We start from the raw sequence: 21542 nt of genomic DNA on the forward strand, positions 1-21542 counted from the left end.
TCATTTCGGAAATCTTTATTGTTTTGTACATTCTGATCTGATAGCTACATGTGAAAAGTAACAGAGCTGGTTATTATTATTATTATTTTTTTACATTTTATCTGGGCAAATATGTAAAACATTACAGTGCATTTATTACATCAATCAAAATATAATATATAGTAAAGTAAACAGGCCGTTTGGGTCGGAAAACACTGCGTAAAGAGCTGTAGAATCTGGAAGATCTAGAAAGTGTGTCTGTGTGTGGGTTATCGTGCGGAGCTGACCACAACTCAATGCAAAGCGCCAAACATTAGCATAATATGTCCTCTTTAAGTTTATCATTCTTACCATCCACCTGGAATTATTTGTCCTATTTTATCTTGAAAAGTATCATATGATCGTCTATATGTGTCCCTTTTTCAGAAGCACTTTAAACATCCGACCGCATCAAATAACAACACTTAATTTTACAGGTTTTTTTTTATACTGAATAAAGGGTGTATGAACAACAAAAACATTGACTATTAACATATATTTCTTTCATTTTTCTGTGCATTATAACACAAGAAAACTAGTTAATTTCAGCTAGCTTACAATGCTGTCATTGGAGATATAGAACTATTTTGACTATGAATCCCTAAAAAAAAATGCTTGTTTGATATACATACATTAAAACATACACTGATGACAACATGTAATAGTTGCAGTATCTTGCTGTATTTTGATGATTTAAAACTACTGAAACATTGACTATTAACATATATTTTTTTCCTTTTTCTGTGCATTAAAACACAAGAAAACTAGGTAATTTCAGCTAGCTTACAATGCCGTCATTGGAGATATACCTATTTTGACTATGAATCCCTCTAAAAAAAACGCTTGTTTGATGTACATACATGAAGTGATCATACACTGATGATAACATGTAGTAGTTGAAGTATCTTGCTGTATTTTGATGATTTAAAACTACTGAAACATTGACTGCTAACATATTTATTTCCGTTTTTTCTGCATCATAACACAAGAAAACTAGTTAATTTCAGTTAGTATACCTATTTTGACTATAAATCCCTCCAAAATAAAACCTTGTTTGATATATATACATAAAGTGATCATACACTGATGATAACATGTAATAGTTGCAGTATCTTGCCGTATTTTGATGATTTAAAACTCTACCGAAACATTGACTATTAACATATATTTATTTTCTTTTCTGTGCATTAAAACACACAAAAACTAGTTAATTTCAGCTAGCTTACAATGCTGTCATTGGAGATATACCTATTTTGACTATGAATCCTTCTAAAAAACGCTTGTTTGACATATATACATAAAATGATCATACACTGATGATAACATGTAATAGTTGCAGTATCTTGCGGTATCATATATTTTGATGATTTAAAACTATACCGAAACTTAATAGCTAATCGTTAATTGTTTAGTTTAGCATGTATATCAAACAATGCAACATTGTTCGAGTTTTTTTTTTGAGGGCTCCATAGTCAAAATATTTGTATCCCAATGACGGCATTGTAAGCTGGCTGAAATTAACTAGTTGTTATGTTTCACATAAGGATTGTGAACGATGGGCAAAATTCCCAAAAAGTGTAGTTCCATCCTTTAGTTCCCTCCTTTTGTTGGTTTAAGTATCTTTTCACATGCAGCCATTCAGACAAGGTTTATGGATATAAATAAGAATATTACCTTAAATATATTTCTTGCTGGCTCTTTTGCAGCTCATCTGTTTCAGCCATGTCTGCGTCTTTCTTGTCAGAGGAAGAAATCACTTTAATTCTGTCTGCTAAGCTAGCGATGTCCAAGGAGTCCCACTTTGACGGCTTGAGAATACAGCAGTAGAGAAATATGAATTTTCTTGAGTGGTCCGGGGCTGTCATCCTTCCACACATATTTATTGTTTAAGATGGCTTGGAGACACAGGACACGCCCCCCCTCCTGACTTTACGTCAATTGACATAATAAAATCTTTTGCACTAAACTGTGTAAACACAGCAGTAGGATCGATTCAGGGGTTCTGGAGAGGATGATCAGTGCGGTTTTGCAGGGGTAGGATTTAATAAGATGTGCCTCTTCCTACTCCTTTTGGACATGTGGCACTGGGGACTGATTATGGGATGCATTCAATTGTAATCTGATGCATGTTCAAATGAAATAATACCATTACCGTTACCATTGGTCCAAGTCATGGAACTGTGGACCTGGTCTACAGTCTCGGCAGGGTCCTTGAGGTACTTGGGTGTTTGACCAAGCAGTCTATCTGTGTTCTGTGGGCGTGGAGAAGGCATTCGACCATGTTGCTCGAGGAATTCTTTGGGGAGTATTCCGGGGATATGGCGTACCGGACCACCTCGTATCTTGTTTTAATGAAAGTCTTATGCATAGATTGTGTTGTGATCTGACAAATATGAAGTAACTTTGATCAAATATAGCTTTGTGCTTTGTTCCCTGGATGCCCGGTGTCAGAGTTTGGTTCGCATTGCCTGCAATAAGTCGGATCCTTTTCCAGTGAGGGTTTGACTGTGAGATGCGGACTCTGTATCGGTCTGTTGTGGTGAGCCGAAAGACAAAACTCTCAGTTTACCGGGTGATCCACGTTCTTACCCTGTGGACATGTTTAGTGACCAAAGTCTGGGAAGTCTGGGCTTCTCTGCTTAGGCTGCTGTGGCGGTAGAAGATGGATGGGTGGACGTTTATGTTGTAGCCATCATGACAATTGATTGTGATTCCGTTTTTGTTTAGAGTGAAAAATCCCTGTGATTCTGTTACTAGTCTGACATTATTTCCTGAATGCGTAGCTGTCAACTTAGCCGTCAGGACTCTTACTGGTACAACATATGTGGTTAAGTCGTTCTTAAGGGGTCTGGTCCGTCTCACTTTACACCAGTTCTGGCCAAACTGAGACTCTTCAATCATATTTTCACTCCCCTTTGTCCCAAACACATTGTGATCATTTCTGTTTGTAGAATACACGCTGAAGAAATAATACATTTGTACTGATATAGTATCACTGTAGCTTGCCTGAAGCGGAGGAAATCTATGAAGTGGGGCACAATAGCACTCCTTCCCCTACCAGCAAATAAAGGGACTGTTTCAGCAGTTCCATGGCTGCCTGGAGGCCACGATGTGTCAGAACATCCTTACCTTATTTTCTGAGTTAGGTTATGTGCGGCCACTGCTGCTCAAATAGTACTCAGCATGCCTGAACACACCATATTGTATATACCCATCATTCCCATGAGTGATAGGCCATGCGAGGTCATTAAAAATATCATTCAGTTTTGCAAATATCATTTTTAAAATAATTTTTATTATATAATATTTATTGCAAAAATATTAATAGGCCTAAGTAATAACCCATTGAGTGTTATTGACCTGTCACAATATTTTAGGAATTTTATACAGTTTATGATTGGAATGTAGCTCTCTGGTCATTATGCCAGTCTTGAATGCAGTTATGAATATTATGAGAATTAATTCTGTCTTGTGTGTACACCACAGATGAAAAGTTTGGGCTTCCTTTATCCCCCTGCTTTCATTTCAATCCTGAATCTTAATAATAAAAATATTATTAATAGTAATAAATATTAGTAATAATAGTAATTATTAATGTTATTATTAAATTAATAATAATTATTATTGTTAAATAATATTATTATTAATATGTACCATTAATATTAAATATAAATAATATATTTTAATGTCATATATTTTAATATATTATTACAATAATTATATTATAAGTAATTATATATATATAATTAACAATAATTATATATATTATAATATATATAATAATAAATATGTATAATAATAATATATATAATAATATATTATAAGTGATTACATTATATATATATATTAGTATTATTAATAATAATATAATAATAATAATTATTAGTGCTCTGAGAACGCAGCATTTCGTCTATGTACTGTTTATAGGACAAAGGTGGGCCGCAGACATGTTTTAGATTTTCAAGTGGGCCCTGAGTTGGTAACGTTTGGGGACCCCTGGTATTTTCTATACTTCACTGCTCTCTATTTTGTTGCATTTCACTGGTTTCAGTTTTGAGTTCATTTTGTACAGTACAGATAAATACATATGAAATTCTCAATAGTATTTAAAATTGGAGGGGAGCAACGGGAGCACTTCCTGCTTCCCGGGACTGCTTTGTAAATAGTTAATGTTATGTCATTTGTTTGTCATTCCCCGCAGTATTAATTGTTGCCCTGTGGGTGTGTGCATATCTCTTAGTGGTAAGTCTGTTGTTTGGTGCTTGTCTCTGTCATCTTTGTGTGATCCTTATGTGGCCTCGGCTAAAGAATGTCACTAATTACTTATCGTACACTACTGATCAAAAAATGTTTAAACCGGTTGAAACGTGCAAAATTAAGACACAGGAGGGAGACAAACTTGCAATTTATTGCAAACGAGCCCCAAGTAGCATATTGGAAAATGGAAGAAACCTGCAGCTGTAATAACTGAAGTTTATCTGTCCTGTCCTTCACTTACTTATGCCAGCATAGTCCGATTAATGAGTTACTTTTTGATATTTTAATGGCGTATCTGGTTAGTAACTAACATGTGATAGATTCCCTTTTTGGCTAGCAGCTGTTGATGTGTGCCTTGTTCTACCACAACTCCTCCCTGAATGACAGCAATGCAGTCTGCGTTTTGGATGGTGGACAGACGGTGGGCAATGATGATACACGTCCTGCCCTGCCTCGCTTTGTCCAACGCCTCTTGCACCACCTGGAGAGGACAAAGGTCACACAAATGAGACGGGCAAATTGGAGGCATTCTCAAAGAGAAGGAAAAGACCCACCTTCTCGCTCTCGGCGTCGAGTGCAGACGTGGCCTCATCCAGAAGCAACAGTTTGGGGTTACGGAGGATGGCTCGGGCGATGGCTATTCGTTGTTTCTGACCACCTGACAGCTGGGTGCCCTTATCGCCCGCCTGGGTGTCATAATTCTGCTCAGGCAAACACAGAGAGTAACATTAGCCTTTACCAAAATCCTAATAACATCCAGAATCTTCAGTTAGCATTGATCAAGATTAGGACTCACCTTTGGTAGACTTTCAATGAAGCTATGAATGTTGGCGGCCTCAGCAGCCGCCTTAATCTCCTCCATGGTTACAGTGCGACTGTTGTCCCCGTAGGCGATGTTTTCAGCCAAGCTACAGTCAAACAGCACAGGCTCCTGGGACACAATACCTATATGGGATCTCATCGAGTGGATGTTCAGCTCTTTCACGCTCTTGGAATCCAACATCTGGAAGATCACAAAATTGCCAACTAAGCAATCGAGGACAAGTCTTCATAACTGAAGTATCCTGTCCAAGATTCAAGGTAGGCCAACATACTTCAGATCAAACATCATGTTTGAAGTTTTAATGATCTAAGTAAGCAATACTTCAGGATGTTTCTAAGTCTTGGTAGTGCAGTACTCAGTGCAGTACTCGTAAAAACAGTCGTATTTATCGTCTTACCACGGTCCCATGCGTGGTGTCGTAGAACCTCTCCAGAAGTTGTATGACTGTGCTTTTACCACAGCCACTGCTTCCTACCAGGGCCAGCGTCTCTCCCTTTCCCACCTCCAGATTCAGCCCTCGGAGGACGGGCACACCGGGGCGTGACGGGTAGCTAAACTTTACACCCTCAAATCGCACATTACCGTCAAATTGGTCCTGGGATTTCAAGCGGGAGACAGATATTGTGTTAAGACTGCAGGTCAGGACTTGCTCTCCAGTAAGGATTCTTACGGCTTACCAATGATTGTCCCTTCTGTGAGAGATTATCAATCGCAGGCTCTCTGTTCAGAAGCATCAGAATGTGAGCGGCGGCCAGTTTAGCCTTGGCGTAGTTTGGAGCGAAGGAATTATTCTCTCCAACGGCCATGGCGCCAAACACAATGGCTGTGACCACCCTGACAGAAGAAGTCACTTGAGTCGTCTAAGGATCTCTTCGTGACAATTTTATGCTAAGCTATCGATACAATGCATTGACAACATTGGGATTAATGCAGTATCAAATCCTAAAACCTCATCCCAGACTAACAAGGACTCGGTACTCACAGAACAACTCCTTCAATATTCATTTGTTTATGGACAACAAGCCAAGCTCCAAAGCGGTAACAAGCCGCGTAAGTAAAGTAGAGCACGCTTATGGTGAAAGAGAAGATCAAACCCTGGACATGGGCTTTTTTCTGGGAGTTTCTGCGGGGACACAAATAATGATTCATCAAATGAATATGCACTTTGGATATTATTAAAGCAGAGTGAGGAAGAATACTTGTATGGAATTTCGAGGTTCTTGTGGTACAAAGATTCAAACTTGGGCTCCCTGGTGAGAGACGCAACGGTACGGATATTTTCGATGGCTTCCGTAAAAATCTGCCGGGACACACAATCGATCAACACATGACACTCGGAGAAGGATGGACTTGAACAGAACGATGGTCGCTCACTCCTCACCTTTCCAGCTTTCTCCAGCTCCTTTCTTTCCCCTGCGGCTTGCCCACTTAACAAGCGGATTTTCATAGCTCCGCCCACTATCATGACGGGCACTATGACGAGTACGAGCAGAGTCAGCTTCCAGCCGTACGTAAAGGCCAGAATCAGACAAGTTCCCAGGTTGGCAATATTCTGGATCATAGTGGCCAAACGTAGTCCAGTAACCTGAGTAGACATGGACGGGGGTAAAAGAACCTTACGTATTTTATATAACTGCAAACGGACAACAAGTACCAGGTACCAAGTATTGTACTTTACATCTGTAAGTCAAAGAATCAATATTCCTTACCCCTTGGACTTGAGCAGTGTCTGAGGCCAGCCTTGTCGTTAGGATTCCAACACTGTGTCTCGGGTCATCAAACCAGCCGATGTCCTACAAGAGATCAAAACCGGTCCTCCAAGGTGATCAGGGACATTACATCAGAAAGCTGGCCAATCAGTAGCCATGTTTTTCTCTTTCCAAATGACCTTTCCCAAAACAATGGTATCCACGGAAAGGAATATTCCAATCTCTTGTCTACATGCGCCGCTATAATCAAACAGAATAGTCAATGGGGCATGCCCAGTAAAATGTAAACATCAACATCACGTGATACCGACTTCCCAGAGTTTTTCTTTCACTTCGGAATAACTTTGGAATAACTCCGTATTGACAGTTTTTCCTTCGTCCGGTCTTGAAATTTAGTGTGGATCAAAAACAAACTTTACTTCGGTACGAGGTGCATTATTAAAAAAAACAAAACAAACAAAAAAAAAACCTTAAACTGTATTATGGAAAGCAGGAAGTGAACAAATGTAACAGTTACTGATTGTAGAGGGGTAGGATTTAATAAGCTTTGCTTCTTCCTACTCCTTTTGGACATGTGGAACTGTGAACTGATTATGGGATGCACTCAATTGTAATCTGATGCATGTTCTAATGAAATAAAACCATTACCATTACCATTACTATACCCAGTGTACTTGTTCAAGTGTACTGACAAAATTATTCAATTCGATACACAGCATCGGAAAATGAAACTTACGATTTTGATGTAGCGTTGCCACCTACCTGCCTCATCAAGGCCTTGAAAGATGCAAGTCTCAGTTTCATGGTCAGGATCTCTCCAGACTTACCAAGACAGAAACCCTGTTTGAAACGACAGACACGCTAGGACATTGACATGATTGACATACTGTACATCACAGTGTGAACCTTTTTCATTGATTCCAAGGACATGTAGAGGTCATGGTGTGCATGATTATCCCACTTACGTAACACCTAGCCATTGCTGTAGGTGTTAAGTGGGCCCCCAATTTGTTGTTTTGTAGTTGAAGTCTGCGAGTCTGCGTTCATGCTTACCTTTAGCAACAACGTGAAAAAAGATGCAAATCCAAGCACCATAAACATAATGGAAAGGAATTCAGTGTTTTTTCTGATAGTCTCGTGATCAGGCTCAGCAAACACCTGAAAGATTGGAAGACCATGCTGATTTATTTTCCGAAAATAAATGTTGTTTAGTGGTGACCTACGCTGATAAACTTGGACACGATGACAGAGTAGAGAGGATGGATTGTTCCATAGATGCTGGCAGAGATCAGACCCAGCAAAATGTAAGGCCACTCGGGAAGGTTGTAACGCATCACTTTGAGGACCGACACTGGTGCTACGTTATCACACTGGGGAACGCAGAAGCAAGATCTAAGTCACCCCATTTTGTTGTTGGGGAATATTCTTGGCAATCCTACCTCCGTCTCATCTTTGGGATCCACCAGCTTTTCTTTCTCTTCTTTCTTTCCTTCCGAATCTGAAAAGGAAGAACCTCTTCTAGACTTCCTCCTATGAGGTTTAGGTTCAGATAAAATGTTGGATTGTGGGTTCTTATCTTGCTTGTCAGACTGCTGCTTGTCTTTCTCAAAGGTCTACAAAATGGAGATGAAAGGAGAAGACAAGACTGATTATGCTGTAAATATAAAAATTGCCCAAATATTGTGTGAAAGGGCTGCACGGCGGTCAAAAAGTACTGGATACGGAAAAAGTGGAATAATAATAATAATAACAATAATAATAGGTTGCACGGTGGGCGAGTGGTTAGCGCGCAGACCTCACAGCTTGGAGACCCGAGTTCAATCCCACCCTTGGCCATTGTCTGTGTGGAGTTTGCATGTTCTCCGGGTACTCCAAAAACATGCTAGGTTAATTAGCGACTCCAAATTGTCCATAGGTATGAATGTGAGTGTGAATGGTTGTTTGTCTATATGTGCCCTGTGATTGGCTGGCCACCAGTCCGAAGACAGCTGGGATAGGCTCCAGCACCCCCGCGACCCTCGTGAGGATAAGCGGTAGAAAATGAATGAATGTCGTGAGAAAATGTATGGTCTTAGAAATGTGACAAAAGTCGAGAACCGCTAACCCCCCCCATCTACAAGCAGACTGTTTCAGGCTCAAGCATACCCCCGTGACCCGAGTGAGGATGAGCGGCATAGGTGATGGACCCACCAGATTGACAGCTAGCTACCTCGTCCATCATTGAACTTGGAACAGAGTAAGTGCATTTATGGTAAATATATAATAGATGTAATTACTACAATTGTTTAGTAACAATTGAGTTAGCTTCCACGACCGATAGCGTCTTAGTTTTCCTGATTCATCCGCATTTTGTATGGAAAACGTCATTGTTGGAGTTGGCGGTTACAGCACAGCGCTAGCTCGGTTAAGGTAATGTCCGCCCCGGTTAGCTCACACTGACTCCTTTAGTTTGATGATCGAACAGATGGACAGCTGTCAATCAGGTGATGAGAAGAGGTCAAGGGGCATCCAAATTGCCAAAAGTCGTCTGTGCTCGAACAACCACAGAATTGGACATCCACGAATGGAACTATCCGTGGAGCGTATTCTACCCATGTGTGAATCCTAACAATCTGCTTGTACAAGTTTTTTTTTCAAACGTTACCTGCATGGTGACCAGATTGTGGTAAAGCCCGTGTTTTTCCATCAGCTGGCTATGAGTCCCCAACTCCACGACCTCTCCATTCTCTATGCCAGCGATGATATCAGCGTTTATGATAGTGGAGAGGCGATGGGCCACAATGATGGTGGTACGACCCAGTCTGGCCTGCACAAAAAATCTAATTTTCTCATTCTATACTTCATACTGTGTACTTCAGGTCTAAGGAATGCCCCAATATGTGCCCGAATGCATGTTTGTACCTTGTCCAGTGCCGCTTGTACAATAGTCTCACTCTCAGCATCCAGAGCAGATGTTGCTTCATCCAGCAGAAGGATTTTGGGGTTCCGGACTAGCACCCGAGCAATTGCAATCCTCTGTTTTTGCCCTCCGCTCATCTGAGTCCCTCGTTCCCCGACCAGCGTCTCAAACTTCTGCTCAGGGACAACAACAGTCACATGATTGGAAAGTATGTCGGCAAGTAGAAGTAAATATAAAAGTCATACATCAGGAAGGTTGATGATGAAGTCGTAGGCGTTGGCCTCCTTGGCAGCTTGCTCTATCTCCTGCTGCGTCACGTCAAGTCGGCCGTATCGGATGTTCTCTGCGATGGTGGTGGCAAAAAGTACGGGCTCTTGACTCACCACTCCGATCATCTCTCGCAGGTAGCGGACATTGAGAGAACGGATGTCGTGGTCGCCGATAGATATCTACCAAAAGGAAGAAATGTTGACATTTGGTGATGGATTGGTTTGCTTTGCCATGTCGCTGTAGTGTCGACTGTGGGGGTATACTATGAAAACGGCTCAACAAAACCAGGTTTTGTGGTCATAATGCAAAAGCTACTTTCCCTAAACAGAATTCACCGGTACCTGCGACGGTGGTTATCAACTTACTTTGTCAAGTCCGGTTCTGGGCTACAAAGAGTAAGACAAGTATGTGAGCTTTGAGAAGACTTTTTCAATATTTTTATGTTGGACTGGTTTGACCTGCGGTGTACGTATGTAGATCTATAGTGGCTAGATCTAGACTATCCGGTCTTTTTTGCATAAAGCTTTATAAATATGTACATACAGATCCCTCCTGAGGATCGTAGAACCTCTGCAACAGCTGGATGGTGGTGCTTTTTCCACAACCACTGCTTCCTACCAAGGCCATGGTCTGTCCACTCTTCACGCTCAGGGACATGTTGTTTAATACCTGGAGGACAGTTATGCAAATGTAAATATATATACACTGTACATACGTGAGTCTATTTATAAAATAATTGTTAGAAAGGCTTTCCTTGACGTCCGGCCTTGAGGGGTAGTTAAAGTGGATGTTTTTGAACTCTATGTTCCCATTGATGAAGTCAGGCTGGAGGCCACTTTCCGAATAGCTGTCAATGCTGGGTTTCTGTAGAGTAAAAATGTTTCTCTTAAAGGGAAATCGCACCAGGCTGCAATGTATAGCAGTTACAGCAGTGATTTTCAACCACTGTGCCGCAGCACACTAGTGTACCTTGAGAAACCGTCAGGTGTGCCGTGAGGAATTATCCAATATCACCTTTTTATAATTAACATTTATTAATCATCATTTGCAAATATTATGTCAATAGCCATTATGTCAATAGTATACATGGATCCAAATATTCCAATTGCATTTGGTTTATTTGCTCAAACGGAAAGAATTGAACAGGGGTGGAATATTCCTTTAACCAATCCGATTGAGGTATCTTGTACCAGCTCAAACGGAAAATTGTCAGACTGCCTTCTTCTTCTTCGTGGTCTTTGTTCTGTTGTTTATTCGCGGTTGGCAAGCAGCTTTCGTGTGCATTAGCGCCATCTGTGAAACAGAATCTAAACCCTTCTATACGCCATTCACAAGTGCAGTTTTATTAAAAAAGAAAATATATATGTATATAAAACATGTCCTGAGTTTAATTATAAAATATTAGCAAGACTGAATTTGATCTTTTCCTGTTTAAATTCATCCAGGGTGCGTTCTTTCAGGGCATGCTCAGATATGACGTAACACGCAGATCCAGACGTTCTTCAGTTTTAAAAAAACGGAGGCCAGCAATCGGCACTGGACTAAGTTTGTTTTTGATTCAAACTAAATTTCAAGACCGGACAGACGAAAAACTGGCAATATGGAGTTATTCCAGCAAGTGAAAGAAAAACTTGGGGAAGCCGGTATCACGTGATGTTGATGTTTACGTTTTACTGCGCATGCCCCATTGACTATTCTGGTCGATTTTCACGGCGCATGTAGACAAGAGATTGGAATATTCCTTTCTTTTATTTCCGAAAGGTCATTCGGAAAAAGAAAAACTGGTGATGTAAAAACGTGGCTACTGTGGAGTGTCTGTGGTGTAAAGACTGGCAGAGCAATGTAATATTGGTCCGTGTGGTAACACCTGCCTTGTTCCTCCGATAGACTTATTGATGCACGTGTGAGGGCGTGGTGACATTTTGTAACATTTTTGGTTAGATTTGGTAAGATTTTTCCAATGTAAAAAATGTGCCGTGGCTCAAAAAAGGTTGAAAAACACTCAGTTACAGGAAGTAAATGTTGGATGAAGCTGACATGAGAGAATGTCGAATTCCTTACGTTGTCGATGATGCTGTACACCGTATATGCGGCTCCTCGAGCAACGTCAAAGGCCTCGATGTTTGGTGCGGTCTGGCCCAACGCAAACACTCCAAGAAGCAAAGCAAATAAAACCTTAAACCACATACATTATTGTTAGCTTCAAACTTCTATTCAAACCATTTAGTTTCAGTGAAGTAAACCGTCGCTGTTTTTACTCACTGCAAGTACAGTTCCCATGGTGTACTCGTTACTCAGAACACGCGTACTCCCATACCAGAAGGCCAGGGCATAAGACAGGTAGATCATCATGAAGGAGAAGGCCAAAGATATGCTTGAACTTAAGGCCTTCTTCATTCCCATTTTCCTAGCCTCCTCCAAGTTGCTGTGATACCTACAAGGACAACAAACAAATCCAAAATAGCATGAAAGTAGGATTCACATATCCAACCCAAAAACAGATCTGGGTTTAACTGGTTGCACAAAGCCCAATCCAGGATGAGAACACATGGATTAACCCGGGGGTCGGCAACCCGCGACTCCGTGGAGATTTTTGAAAAATGTTTGAAAATGGAAAAAGATGGGGTAAGGAAATATATTTTTTCTTTTAATATGGTTTCTGCAGGAGGACAAACATTCGTCTTACACGACCGATGTTGAGAAGCTGACCAGTCATGTCTGAAAACAGAAGTCACATTAAACAGGTAATAACTGTTTTTATGAAGTGATTTTGGATTTTCGTCAGAATATATTTGGAATGACATTTAGGGATATTATTGTGTTTTGTTGCTCGGGTCCGAGGATAGCTAAGTCGGTTGCGTCAGCAGCTGCGTTTTACCCTTGCACTGACTTGCTTGGCATTTACATGGAAATCAAACTTAATTCTGTATTAATTCCAAATCCATTTTTTTGTTGTTTTTTCTAATCCTCAAAATAAAATTTCTTTATTGCATCAAAGCAATGAAACATAATTTATTAATATTGTAATAAAGTTAAACTTGAGGCGGCATCATACAACAGAGTAGTCACGTGGTGCGTCATTCCCTACAGAATGCGCTGCAGGGAAAATAAACATTTAATTATGAATGCTAATTATGTATTTGTAGCCAACTTAGTCATTTTGATAGTAGGCTAATATAGCTAATATAGATACATACAGCATGTGTTGCCTTCATTATAAGGCTTTTTTAAGACATATTTGTTGTTTGGTCCAATATGGCTTTTTCAAAATTTTGGGTTGCCGACCCCTGGATTCAGTAAGTTTACCCAGCTTCCTTAAAGGGGACCTATTATGCTCATTTTCCCGCCCTTTTTTTATTGAGTTGTGTACTCCATCGAGCAGCTACACACAATAACCAGCACAGGAAGCTTTCTAGATCTAATTCCACATTTTCCATGATTCCTTTTGAAAATAGATGGGCAATTTTTCCCAAGTTCTACATTTCTCCCTGGAGTCAAACCATCCTGACATTAACACATTCAGCTCATTCAGGAAATCCAGAGTATTTATTTTCAACATACCAACAAAAACTGGTTGTGCCAGATTTTTACATCTTCCAATGCACCAATTCCATTTATTCTTACAACTTCCACATTTGCCGAGTTATTGAAACCATTTCAGCTGTGGATCGACTTACATAATACAACATCCGGCACGTACCTGTCAATCTCCCTCTGCTGACCACTGAAGGCAAACACGGTCCTGATAGAAGAAAGCACGTCCTCTGCCACGGCCCCGGCTTTGGCGTAGGCAGCCTGTTCTTTGGAAGTGAAGGACGTCAGCACCTTGGCAGAAACACGCAATGAAGCCGAGTAGGAAGACGCTTGTTTTCCAGGTGGAGACTGGCCAGGTTGGAAAAAGAGGACGCTTACTTTACTGAAAAAAGCAGCTGACAGACCCAGCAAGGGGCTGATGGCCAGGATGACCAGAGTCAGCTTCCATCCTTTGCTGAAACTGATGATGAGGGATAAGATGAAGGTGGAAAAGGATTGGCTCAGCATCCCCAGTTTGTCTCCAATACCTTCTTGGATCTTATAGACGTCGCTGTACATGCACAAAATGGCCATGAATTGCAAGTTCGGAACAACAATCTCTAACAAGCACGTTAAACACGGAGCAGGTCTAGAACCAAAACAACCTACTGAACCCCACACATGCCAGCACTTTGGGGATGGAAAAAGTCCCAATTTATCTAACTGGACCAGTTCCACACAATGTTTTTGTTCTTTGTCCTTCTCTAATTTTGGCCATTTTTGGAAGTCATTACTTGTATCTGCTTGTCTTTTAAAGGAAGTGAATGACAAAGTGGACAGGAGTGTGTCAATTACAGGCTACTCACTCTGTGAGACGAGTGTTGAGCTCTCCCGTTTTGTTGACATCAAACCAGCCGATGTCCTGTCGCATGATGCTTTGGAAAAAACGCTCGCGGATGCGTCTGACCTGCCGCCCGGCTGCCAAACTCCAGAAGGCAACCTGCATGTAGGCGGTCACCAGCACCACGATCGCTCCAGCGGTGTAGTCGATGGAGATGCTGCATGCAAAGTGCAAAAAAACCCCAAAATGATCAAAGGTGAGTCAGTCAGTGTAAAAGGATCTTGGTCTTACACGTCTATGTCCGCCTCGAAGGTGCTGTTCATAATTCTGATGGAGGAATCTAAAAACACAAAAGATAAGGTTATAATATTCGCCAACGTTTTGGGAATTTTTGCCCATCATCAACAACCTGACCTGTATACAAATCAAGGTACCCCAACATTTTTTGTAGTAGCTAAAAGAACTATTAGAACTATTAAAAAATACGTTAAAAATACACGCTGTTAAAAAATACAATAGGACACCAATCTGTATGACAGGCAAACAAGAACAAGCCACCATGTAATACATTAAAACAGACCGGAATCATAAAATCCAAAGAAATACAGCTGAATAGGTGCAGATTCTGGAAGATAAAAAACCTTTATGTGCCATCCTGAACGTTCGGGCGACAGTCTGGGCTTTTGGCCAGGCGGCCAGCGCTCCCAACTCCCATTCCGGAGGTCCTGTTTTCAATGCCCGGTGTGGGCGGTGTGGTGACTTGCCCCTCATCTGCTACCTTCTTAGTTTCACTCTCTCTTTTTGCGGGCTCATCTTCTAAAACCTGCAGCTCATCCTCTATATATATATATATATATATATATATATATATATATAAAGTAGTTGTTGTCAGAATCTCTCGCAATGTTTTCCATAATTTGTAGTACAAACAGACACGTGTTTGACATGCTGCTACTGTTGACAGAAGTCGCACTCGATCACTGCGCCCAGGATTATTAAAATGCTGAAAATACCGTCGGTATTGCATGTTATCATATTTGGTAGTGCATGGTCACAGCATGTATAGAAAACAATAAATCTTTGTTGGGATTTTTTTCAGAGGGCTTTATCGGTGTGTCCCATGTTGTGCATTGTTAGCTCCCTCATGCTAACTGTTAGGGAAAGACATTGTAATGGTAATGGTTTTATTTCATTTCAACATGCATCAGATTACAATTGAGTGCATCCCATAATCAGTTCCCAGTTCCACATGTCCAAAAGGAGTAGGAAGAAGCAACGCTTATTAAATCCTACCCCTCCATCTGGTACTTTTACAATCAGTAACTGTTACATTTGTTCACTTCCTGCTTTCCATAATACAGTTTAAGGTTTTTGTTTGTTTTAATTTTGATTTTTTAAATTTTTGTCCCGTACCAAAATAGGAGGTGATATAAGCATCCAATGCCATAATGGGTACCATAGTAAGTGTCAATATAGTGATATATATAGCACATCATGACTGGTTCAAGACTCTTCATCCTTGTATTTAGCAAACATCAACTGCTTGTATTGTTTCTTGAATTGGCTCATCGTTGTGCATTGTTTGACTTCCTTACTCAATCCATTCCATAGTTTGATTCCACATACTGAAATGCTATGGCTTTTTAACGTAGTCCTAGCATAGAAGTGTTTCAAATGTACTTCTTCCCTGAGATCATATTTCTCCTCTCTTGTAGAGAAGTATTGGATGACATTTTTAGCTAATTGGTTATTTTTTTAGCCTTATGCATTATTTTAGCTGTTTGAAGATGAACTATATCAGCAAGTTGAAGTATTTGTGATTTTAGAAATAAGGAGTTAGTATGTTAGTATGTGTCCCCATGTTTCACATTAGTATTAATGATGTGCTCGCTAGATTGTAAAATATATTTGTAGCATTTCTGTCAACTCACTGCTGCTGATGATGTCGGTTGCTGTAGAGTAGAGTATGAATCGGTCTGCCATGTTGCCAAACACAAGGCACATCATAGGCAACACAGACCCATGGGCCATAGACATCAAGGTCCCCAGGACCATGAGTGCAACATCTACGCCATCTGCAAACCTCAGCTGTGTTCATTTGACGAGGAAAAAAAAAACAAATGTTGAATATTGTTTGCGAGCAGTGGATTTTGAGACTGGGAACGTACCAGTTCAGTGGGGCCAACGATGGGCACCATTTCTTTTTGGTCTTTCTTCTTTGTACCATTCCGGAGATCACTGGTTTAAATATGAAATCATGCCTGAAATCTATTTGTTTTCTTTTTTTGAAATAATATGAAAAGCTGCACAACTGGTTCATGGATAACTCATAAATAAGGACATTACCTTAAACAAATGCTCTGTTGGTTCTTTTGCAGGTCCTCTGTTTCAGCCATAACTGGGTCTGGTCAGAAGCTGATGGTCCAAATTTAGATTTCATATATACATTCTATATAATGTATATTAATTAGTAGTCCTGGAGCACAACCAAGGAGTCACACCTGACCACCTGAAGGTAAAGTAAAAGAGAAAAAAAAATAATTCCTGTGCTTCTGGGATGTCATCCCTCCAATCTATCGCTTGGTTTTGTTTGACTGGAGGACTCGCACACGGAGCACACACCCGTTCCCTCCCTGTTTTTTTTTTTTACCTGACTTCATTGACATAACTAAATGTTCTGTATGTATTGTGACAATTTGGCATTGTGTGTCAACACGGTGATGTAACATTCACGAATGACCAAATATCGCTGCCGATAACTATTGGCCCGATATCAGCATTAAAATGCGATATCGGATTTTTCCTGATCATGAAAATCGATATTTAAAAAAATGCTGTATACAGTATGTGTTCAGTCCACCACAGGAGATACGTCATGTTATACTTATAGGTTATCACCAGACAAACCATGTGATGACCTTATTATCACATACTATTTAATCATGAGCTTATTATCACGTACTATTTAATATTTACTATTATACTAATATTTACTATACTATTTACTATTTAACCGCTGACATTTTCACAGAGCACAGACGACAGCAAAACAAACGCTGTGTGTTCACGCTCGTGAGCTGTTCTCTGATTGGTTGTTTAACGGGCACGATACCAGAGCAGCGCGCTCTGAGTGGACAGCTATGGGGGCTGATACTGGACATGGTTAAACTCTATATTTTATCAGGATCAGTGCCCTGGGCTTTGACACAGTATAATTTCGGCCTTTTCCCGTATCATTCATGGGCGGTTTCTAGGGTACAGGGCCAATTAATACTGTAGTATTTGATAAATATCAGTATCGGCTGATATCGGTATCGGAAATTGATACATTTTGGACAATATCGGCATGTCAGACATTCCTACGTTACTGGAAACATTGTTTGTGCTGTCTTTAATTGCTAAATTGCTAAATTGTTGTGGTAATGATTACTGAAATCACAGGGTTTTCATAAAGCTTATGACGCTAAACGCAAAATGTAACCGAAAATATGAGCAGGAAAGATCAATTCATTCAATCACAGTCGGAATGTTATGTTAATTCAGTGGTTCTTAGTTATTTCCTGTCATGCCAAATGCAACAAAATGGAGAGCAGTGACGCATGAAAGCGTATTAAAAAGTCTAATTGCGTGCTTAAAACCTAAACATCTTGTTGACTTTCTTACCAGGTTATGTGTTTTTTTTTCCCACAACAATTTCAAATATCATATGCAAATGATATGCTAATTTGACATCTAGTGACTTCTACGATCTAGGATCCAGTAGCTACTCGAGACGGTAAGCGGGGCTTGTGCACTAATCAAGGAAAAGTGCTGATTCAGCAAATTTTACGTTAGAACATGTTAATGAATGAATTGAAATATTTAAAATTCTTGGAATAATAAAGAAAATACATTTATCATACGTATAAATATGATATGTCTTTATTAGTCCCACAAATATGAATACTAGTGCTGTCAACGTTAACGTTAATAACGTGTTAACGAAAGTTCCCCTTAAATGGCGGCAAATATTTTTATGCACAATTAACATGGCTCCTCCTGTTTGACCCTGGCCCCCACCATAGTTTGGTTGAAGCGCAGTAATTCGCACCAAATTTTCCAAATTGATATCCCTTTACATAAAAGTTTATGTAATTATCGTTGTAGTTGCACATCCAATCGTTTACCACAAAGATATTTACCCAACTTATTATAGATAAAAACATATTTTCATCTGTGATTAAATGTGATTGTGAGTTAACTATGGACAAAAAATGTGATTAATCAAATCAGATATGTATTTTCATTGACAGCCCTAATAACTAGACGAATATTTATATTTATTTTCTGTTGTTTGCGTCGCTTGAACACATCATCTAACAACGCCATGCCAACTTTTCGGGCAGAAAGACAATTCTCATTATATTATTATTTTTTTTTACATATGCTAGTCGGTGTTGGTGTTCATTCTTTCATTCTTTTGGTGAAAAAAAAGTGTAATTTGGAGCCAAAAAGGGATTGCATACTTAATTTAACGATATGTTTAAGATTGTTGTTGTCGTTTGTTGTCATACTTGTCGCGCCCTGTGTGGGTTCCCACATGACAGTTTGTTTGCATTTCATCTGAGCTTTGGTTTCCATTTTTGACACTTATTTTGTATTGGACTTCCTGTTTTGCTTTGTCTGCCTCGGTTGCCCTAATCACACACACCTGTCCCTAATTTCAGTGTGTATTTAGTTCAGGTGTGCGCTTCTCCCTGTGTGGGATCATTATAGTTTGTGCTTCTGCTTTCTGAGTTGCTTTTTTCCTGCTGCTGCAATTGTTGCAAAAAATATATATATTTTTTTTTTACCTGCATTCGGTCCTGCTCTCTGCATCCTGGGGTCGCATCGCAACACAGACATGCCGAACCGTGACAACACTGACATGAAACTTGCAGAGAAATTTATTTTTAATTCACCAGAATTCACCAGAAACAGCATCCATTAATGGCAGATAGACAGATGTTTTATTTCTTCAGACAAACACTGCCGGTTTCTTTCCGTTACGCCATGCTTCTGTGCCGGGTCCTTCTGCAGTTAAGGCCGATTCATGACGCAGATTGATGGGAGCAGGTTGTTACACGCAAACTCTACCCAGCATTTTCCATCTGCAAACAACCAAAAGCAATCGTTTAAGTCAACATTTGTTGAGGCTGTTAAAGGTGCCGTATGATAATATTGTTCAACAATTTCAACTGTATACTGGAAATACGTTGGCCAAAATTGGACATCCTGTCACGCCCTGTGTGGGTTCCCACGTGACTGTTTGAGTTTGAGTTACCTTCTCGGGCTTTGGGTTCCGTTTTGCACGCTCTTATTTTTGTATATGACTTCCTGTTTTCCCGTGTCTGCCTTGGTTGCCCCTAATCACCCACACCTGTCCCTAATTCCAGTGTGTATTTAGTTCAGGTGTGTGCTTCTCCCTTGGTGGGGTCATTGTTGTTTGTCCGTCTGCTACTTGAGTTGCGTTTCCTTCTGCTGCAATTATAGCTAAAATATTGTTTACCTGAATTTGGTCCTGTTGTCTGCATCCTGGGGTCGAACCTTAAAGCAACAAAGCCCGGCCTTGACACATCCTTTTGTAATAAAAAAAATGCTTGCGCATTTTGGGGTCCTAAGACGCTTCAGCTGTCACCCAGCATAACATAAGGGAGTTTTCGCAATTTGGTGCTCACATGGATAAGCGGCACAGAAAATGGATGGATTATTGGGTGTGGTTAAACTAAAACTATATTAGGAAAGCAGGAAGTGAACAAATGTAACAGTTAGTGATTGTAAAAGTACCAGATGGAGGGGTAGGATTTAATAAGCTTTGCTTCTTCCTACTCCTTTTGGACATGTGGAACTGGGAACTGATTATGGGATGTATTCAATTGTAATCTGATGCATGTTCAAATGAAATTAAATGATTACCATTACCAAAAAATGTTTGCAACTTAACGCTTGCACATTTTGGGGTCCTAACACGCTTCAGCTGTCACCCAGCATAACATGAAGAAGTTTTTGCAATTTGGTGCTCACATAGATAAGCGGCACAGAAAATGGATGGATGAATGAAAGTAAACTTTTACATTATTGGGGGTTGGTGGTTAAGACACGATACTACCTGTGCATTTTATTCACCTTTGGGAGAAACATGCAGACAGCAACTCTCAGCGTCCTCAATGGGGTGACCCGGACACCAGTACGTATAGTCTAGCTTTGTTCCGTCACACCAAAGCCACAAATTCGTCTGCACAACAGAATAAGTCAAAGAAACAAAACAAATGGGTACAATCTTCCATGTTTTTGCCCATCATATCAACATACTGGTGAGGAAATAATGCACCAGTGGAAGTTACCCGCTGGCAAGACGAGCCTCCGGTCCACACGGCTGTGTCATTGGCTGCCATGCGGTGGATCAACTCTACCTCCTTAATGTTGTGTATTGATGCCAGGTTTGCCCCCATGGACTGACAATGTCTCTGCAGAAAAGACAGGAAACAAGACGCCAGCTGACAAAATGGGAATACCCGGTACAAAAAAAAAAAAGAAATCATCCAGATTACCTGAGCTGTACTCCAAATCATATGCGTAGGAACAAAACGAAAACACCGTTCCCCAAAATCAGTCCAATTGCCAGGGCAAGTACTGTTGGACAGGATATGTCCTGCGGAACAGAATGATAAGTACTTTGATATGTTGGACTCCAAGTACAAGGATTTCACCGTGATGTATGCTACATCCTTCATAGCATTAAAATGCAGAAAGAAAAGAAAAAGCCCGACTCACCGTCAGCTGCGGTTAACGCCATCATGACGCAAGCGAGGAGAGATGCTGCCAGCATGCCTGCTGAGGGCATCGTTTTAGGATAGAGCCTGTGCTCCTGGTGTGCTGTGTTCAAATCCAGCAGAAGATCAGATGAAAGGGCAATGCCCTCTCCACTCCAGCCCATCTAGAAAAAAAAATGTCCACAGCAGTCACAGCAACCTCAACTTCCATGTGACACAAACGTTTTTTTTTCCCCGTGAATTCCAAATTGAACCCTGTAACGGTCCATTATGTAAATTATATATTATGTAATAACAGCACATTTTGGATGAATTGACGTATTGTAAAAGTTATGATAGTATTGTTAAACAATTTCAACTGTATCCTAGAAGTGCGTTGGCTAAAAGCTACTGAATTTAGAAACTTTTGGAAAGTACTTTT

General features: G+C 40.3%; 3 protein-coding genes across 3 annotated transcripts; all 3 read right to left on the reverse strand.

Annotated features, from left to right (window-relative positions):
• Nucleotides 1–4757: 4757 nt before the first annotated feature.
• On the reverse strand, nucleotides 4758–5914 carry LOC144902012 (ATP-dependent translocase ABCB1-like). Its single transcript, XM_078798329.1, has 4 exons — nucleotides 5776–5914; nucleotides 5496–5693; nucleotides 5072–5278; nucleotides 4758–4976 (listed from the first exon to the last, which is right to left on the reverse strand). The coding sequence occupies exons 1-4, from the start codon at nucleotides 5902–5904 to the stop codon at nucleotides 4773–4775; spliced, it is 738 nt and encodes a 245-aa protein (XP_078654455.1). The 5' UTR covers nucleotides 5905–5914; the 3' UTR covers nucleotides 4758–4772.
• Nucleotides 5915–5965: 51 nt separating this feature from the next.
• On the reverse strand, nucleotides 5966–14527 carry LOC131137642 (ATP-dependent translocase ABCB1-like). The gene is made up of 17 exons (XM_078798328.1): nucleotides 14356–14527; nucleotides 13889–14060; nucleotides 13677–13801; nucleotides 12239–12410; nucleotides 12038–12151; nucleotides 10520–10840; nucleotides 9952–10155; nucleotides 9709–9879; nucleotides 9452–9613; nucleotides 8247–8420; nucleotides 8031–8177; nucleotides 7861–7965; nucleotides 7570–7647; nucleotides 6808–6891; nucleotides 6480–6683; nucleotides 6298–6398; nucleotides 5966–6221 (listed from the first exon to the last, which is right to left on the reverse strand). Exons 1-17 carry the CDS (start codon nucleotides 14493–14495, stop codon nucleotides 6077–6079), a joined length of 2619 nt encoding a protein of 872 aa, XP_078654454.1. The 5' UTR covers nucleotides 14496–14527; the 3' UTR covers nucleotides 5966–6076.
• Nucleotides 14528–19242: 4715 nt separating this feature from the next.
• Nucleotides 19243–21293, reverse strand: LOC131136611 (type-2 ice-structuring protein-like). The gene is made up of 5 exons (XM_058083669.2): nucleotides 21123–21293; nucleotides 20900–21000; nucleotides 20693–20815; nucleotides 20475–20583; nucleotides 19243–19459 (listed from the first exon to the last, which is right to left on the reverse strand). Exons 1-5 carry the CDS (start codon nucleotides 21283–21285, stop codon nucleotides 19389–19391), a joined length of 567 nt encoding a protein of 188 aa, XP_057939652.2. The 5' UTR covers nucleotides 21286–21293; the 3' UTR covers nucleotides 19243–19388.
• Between the last annotated feature and the right edge of the window lie 249 nt (nucleotides 21294–21542).

Source organism: Doryrhamphus excisus, linkage group LG17 (assembly GCF_037039965.1).
Source record: "Doryrhamphus excisus strain RoL-2023G ecotype Guam linkage group LG17, RoL_Dexc_Guam_v1.1, whole genome shotgun sequence".
In the NCBI taxonomy this organism is placed as follows: domain Eukaryota; kingdom Metazoa; phylum Chordata; class Actinopteri; order Syngnathiformes; family Syngnathidae; genus Doryrhamphus; species Doryrhamphus excisus.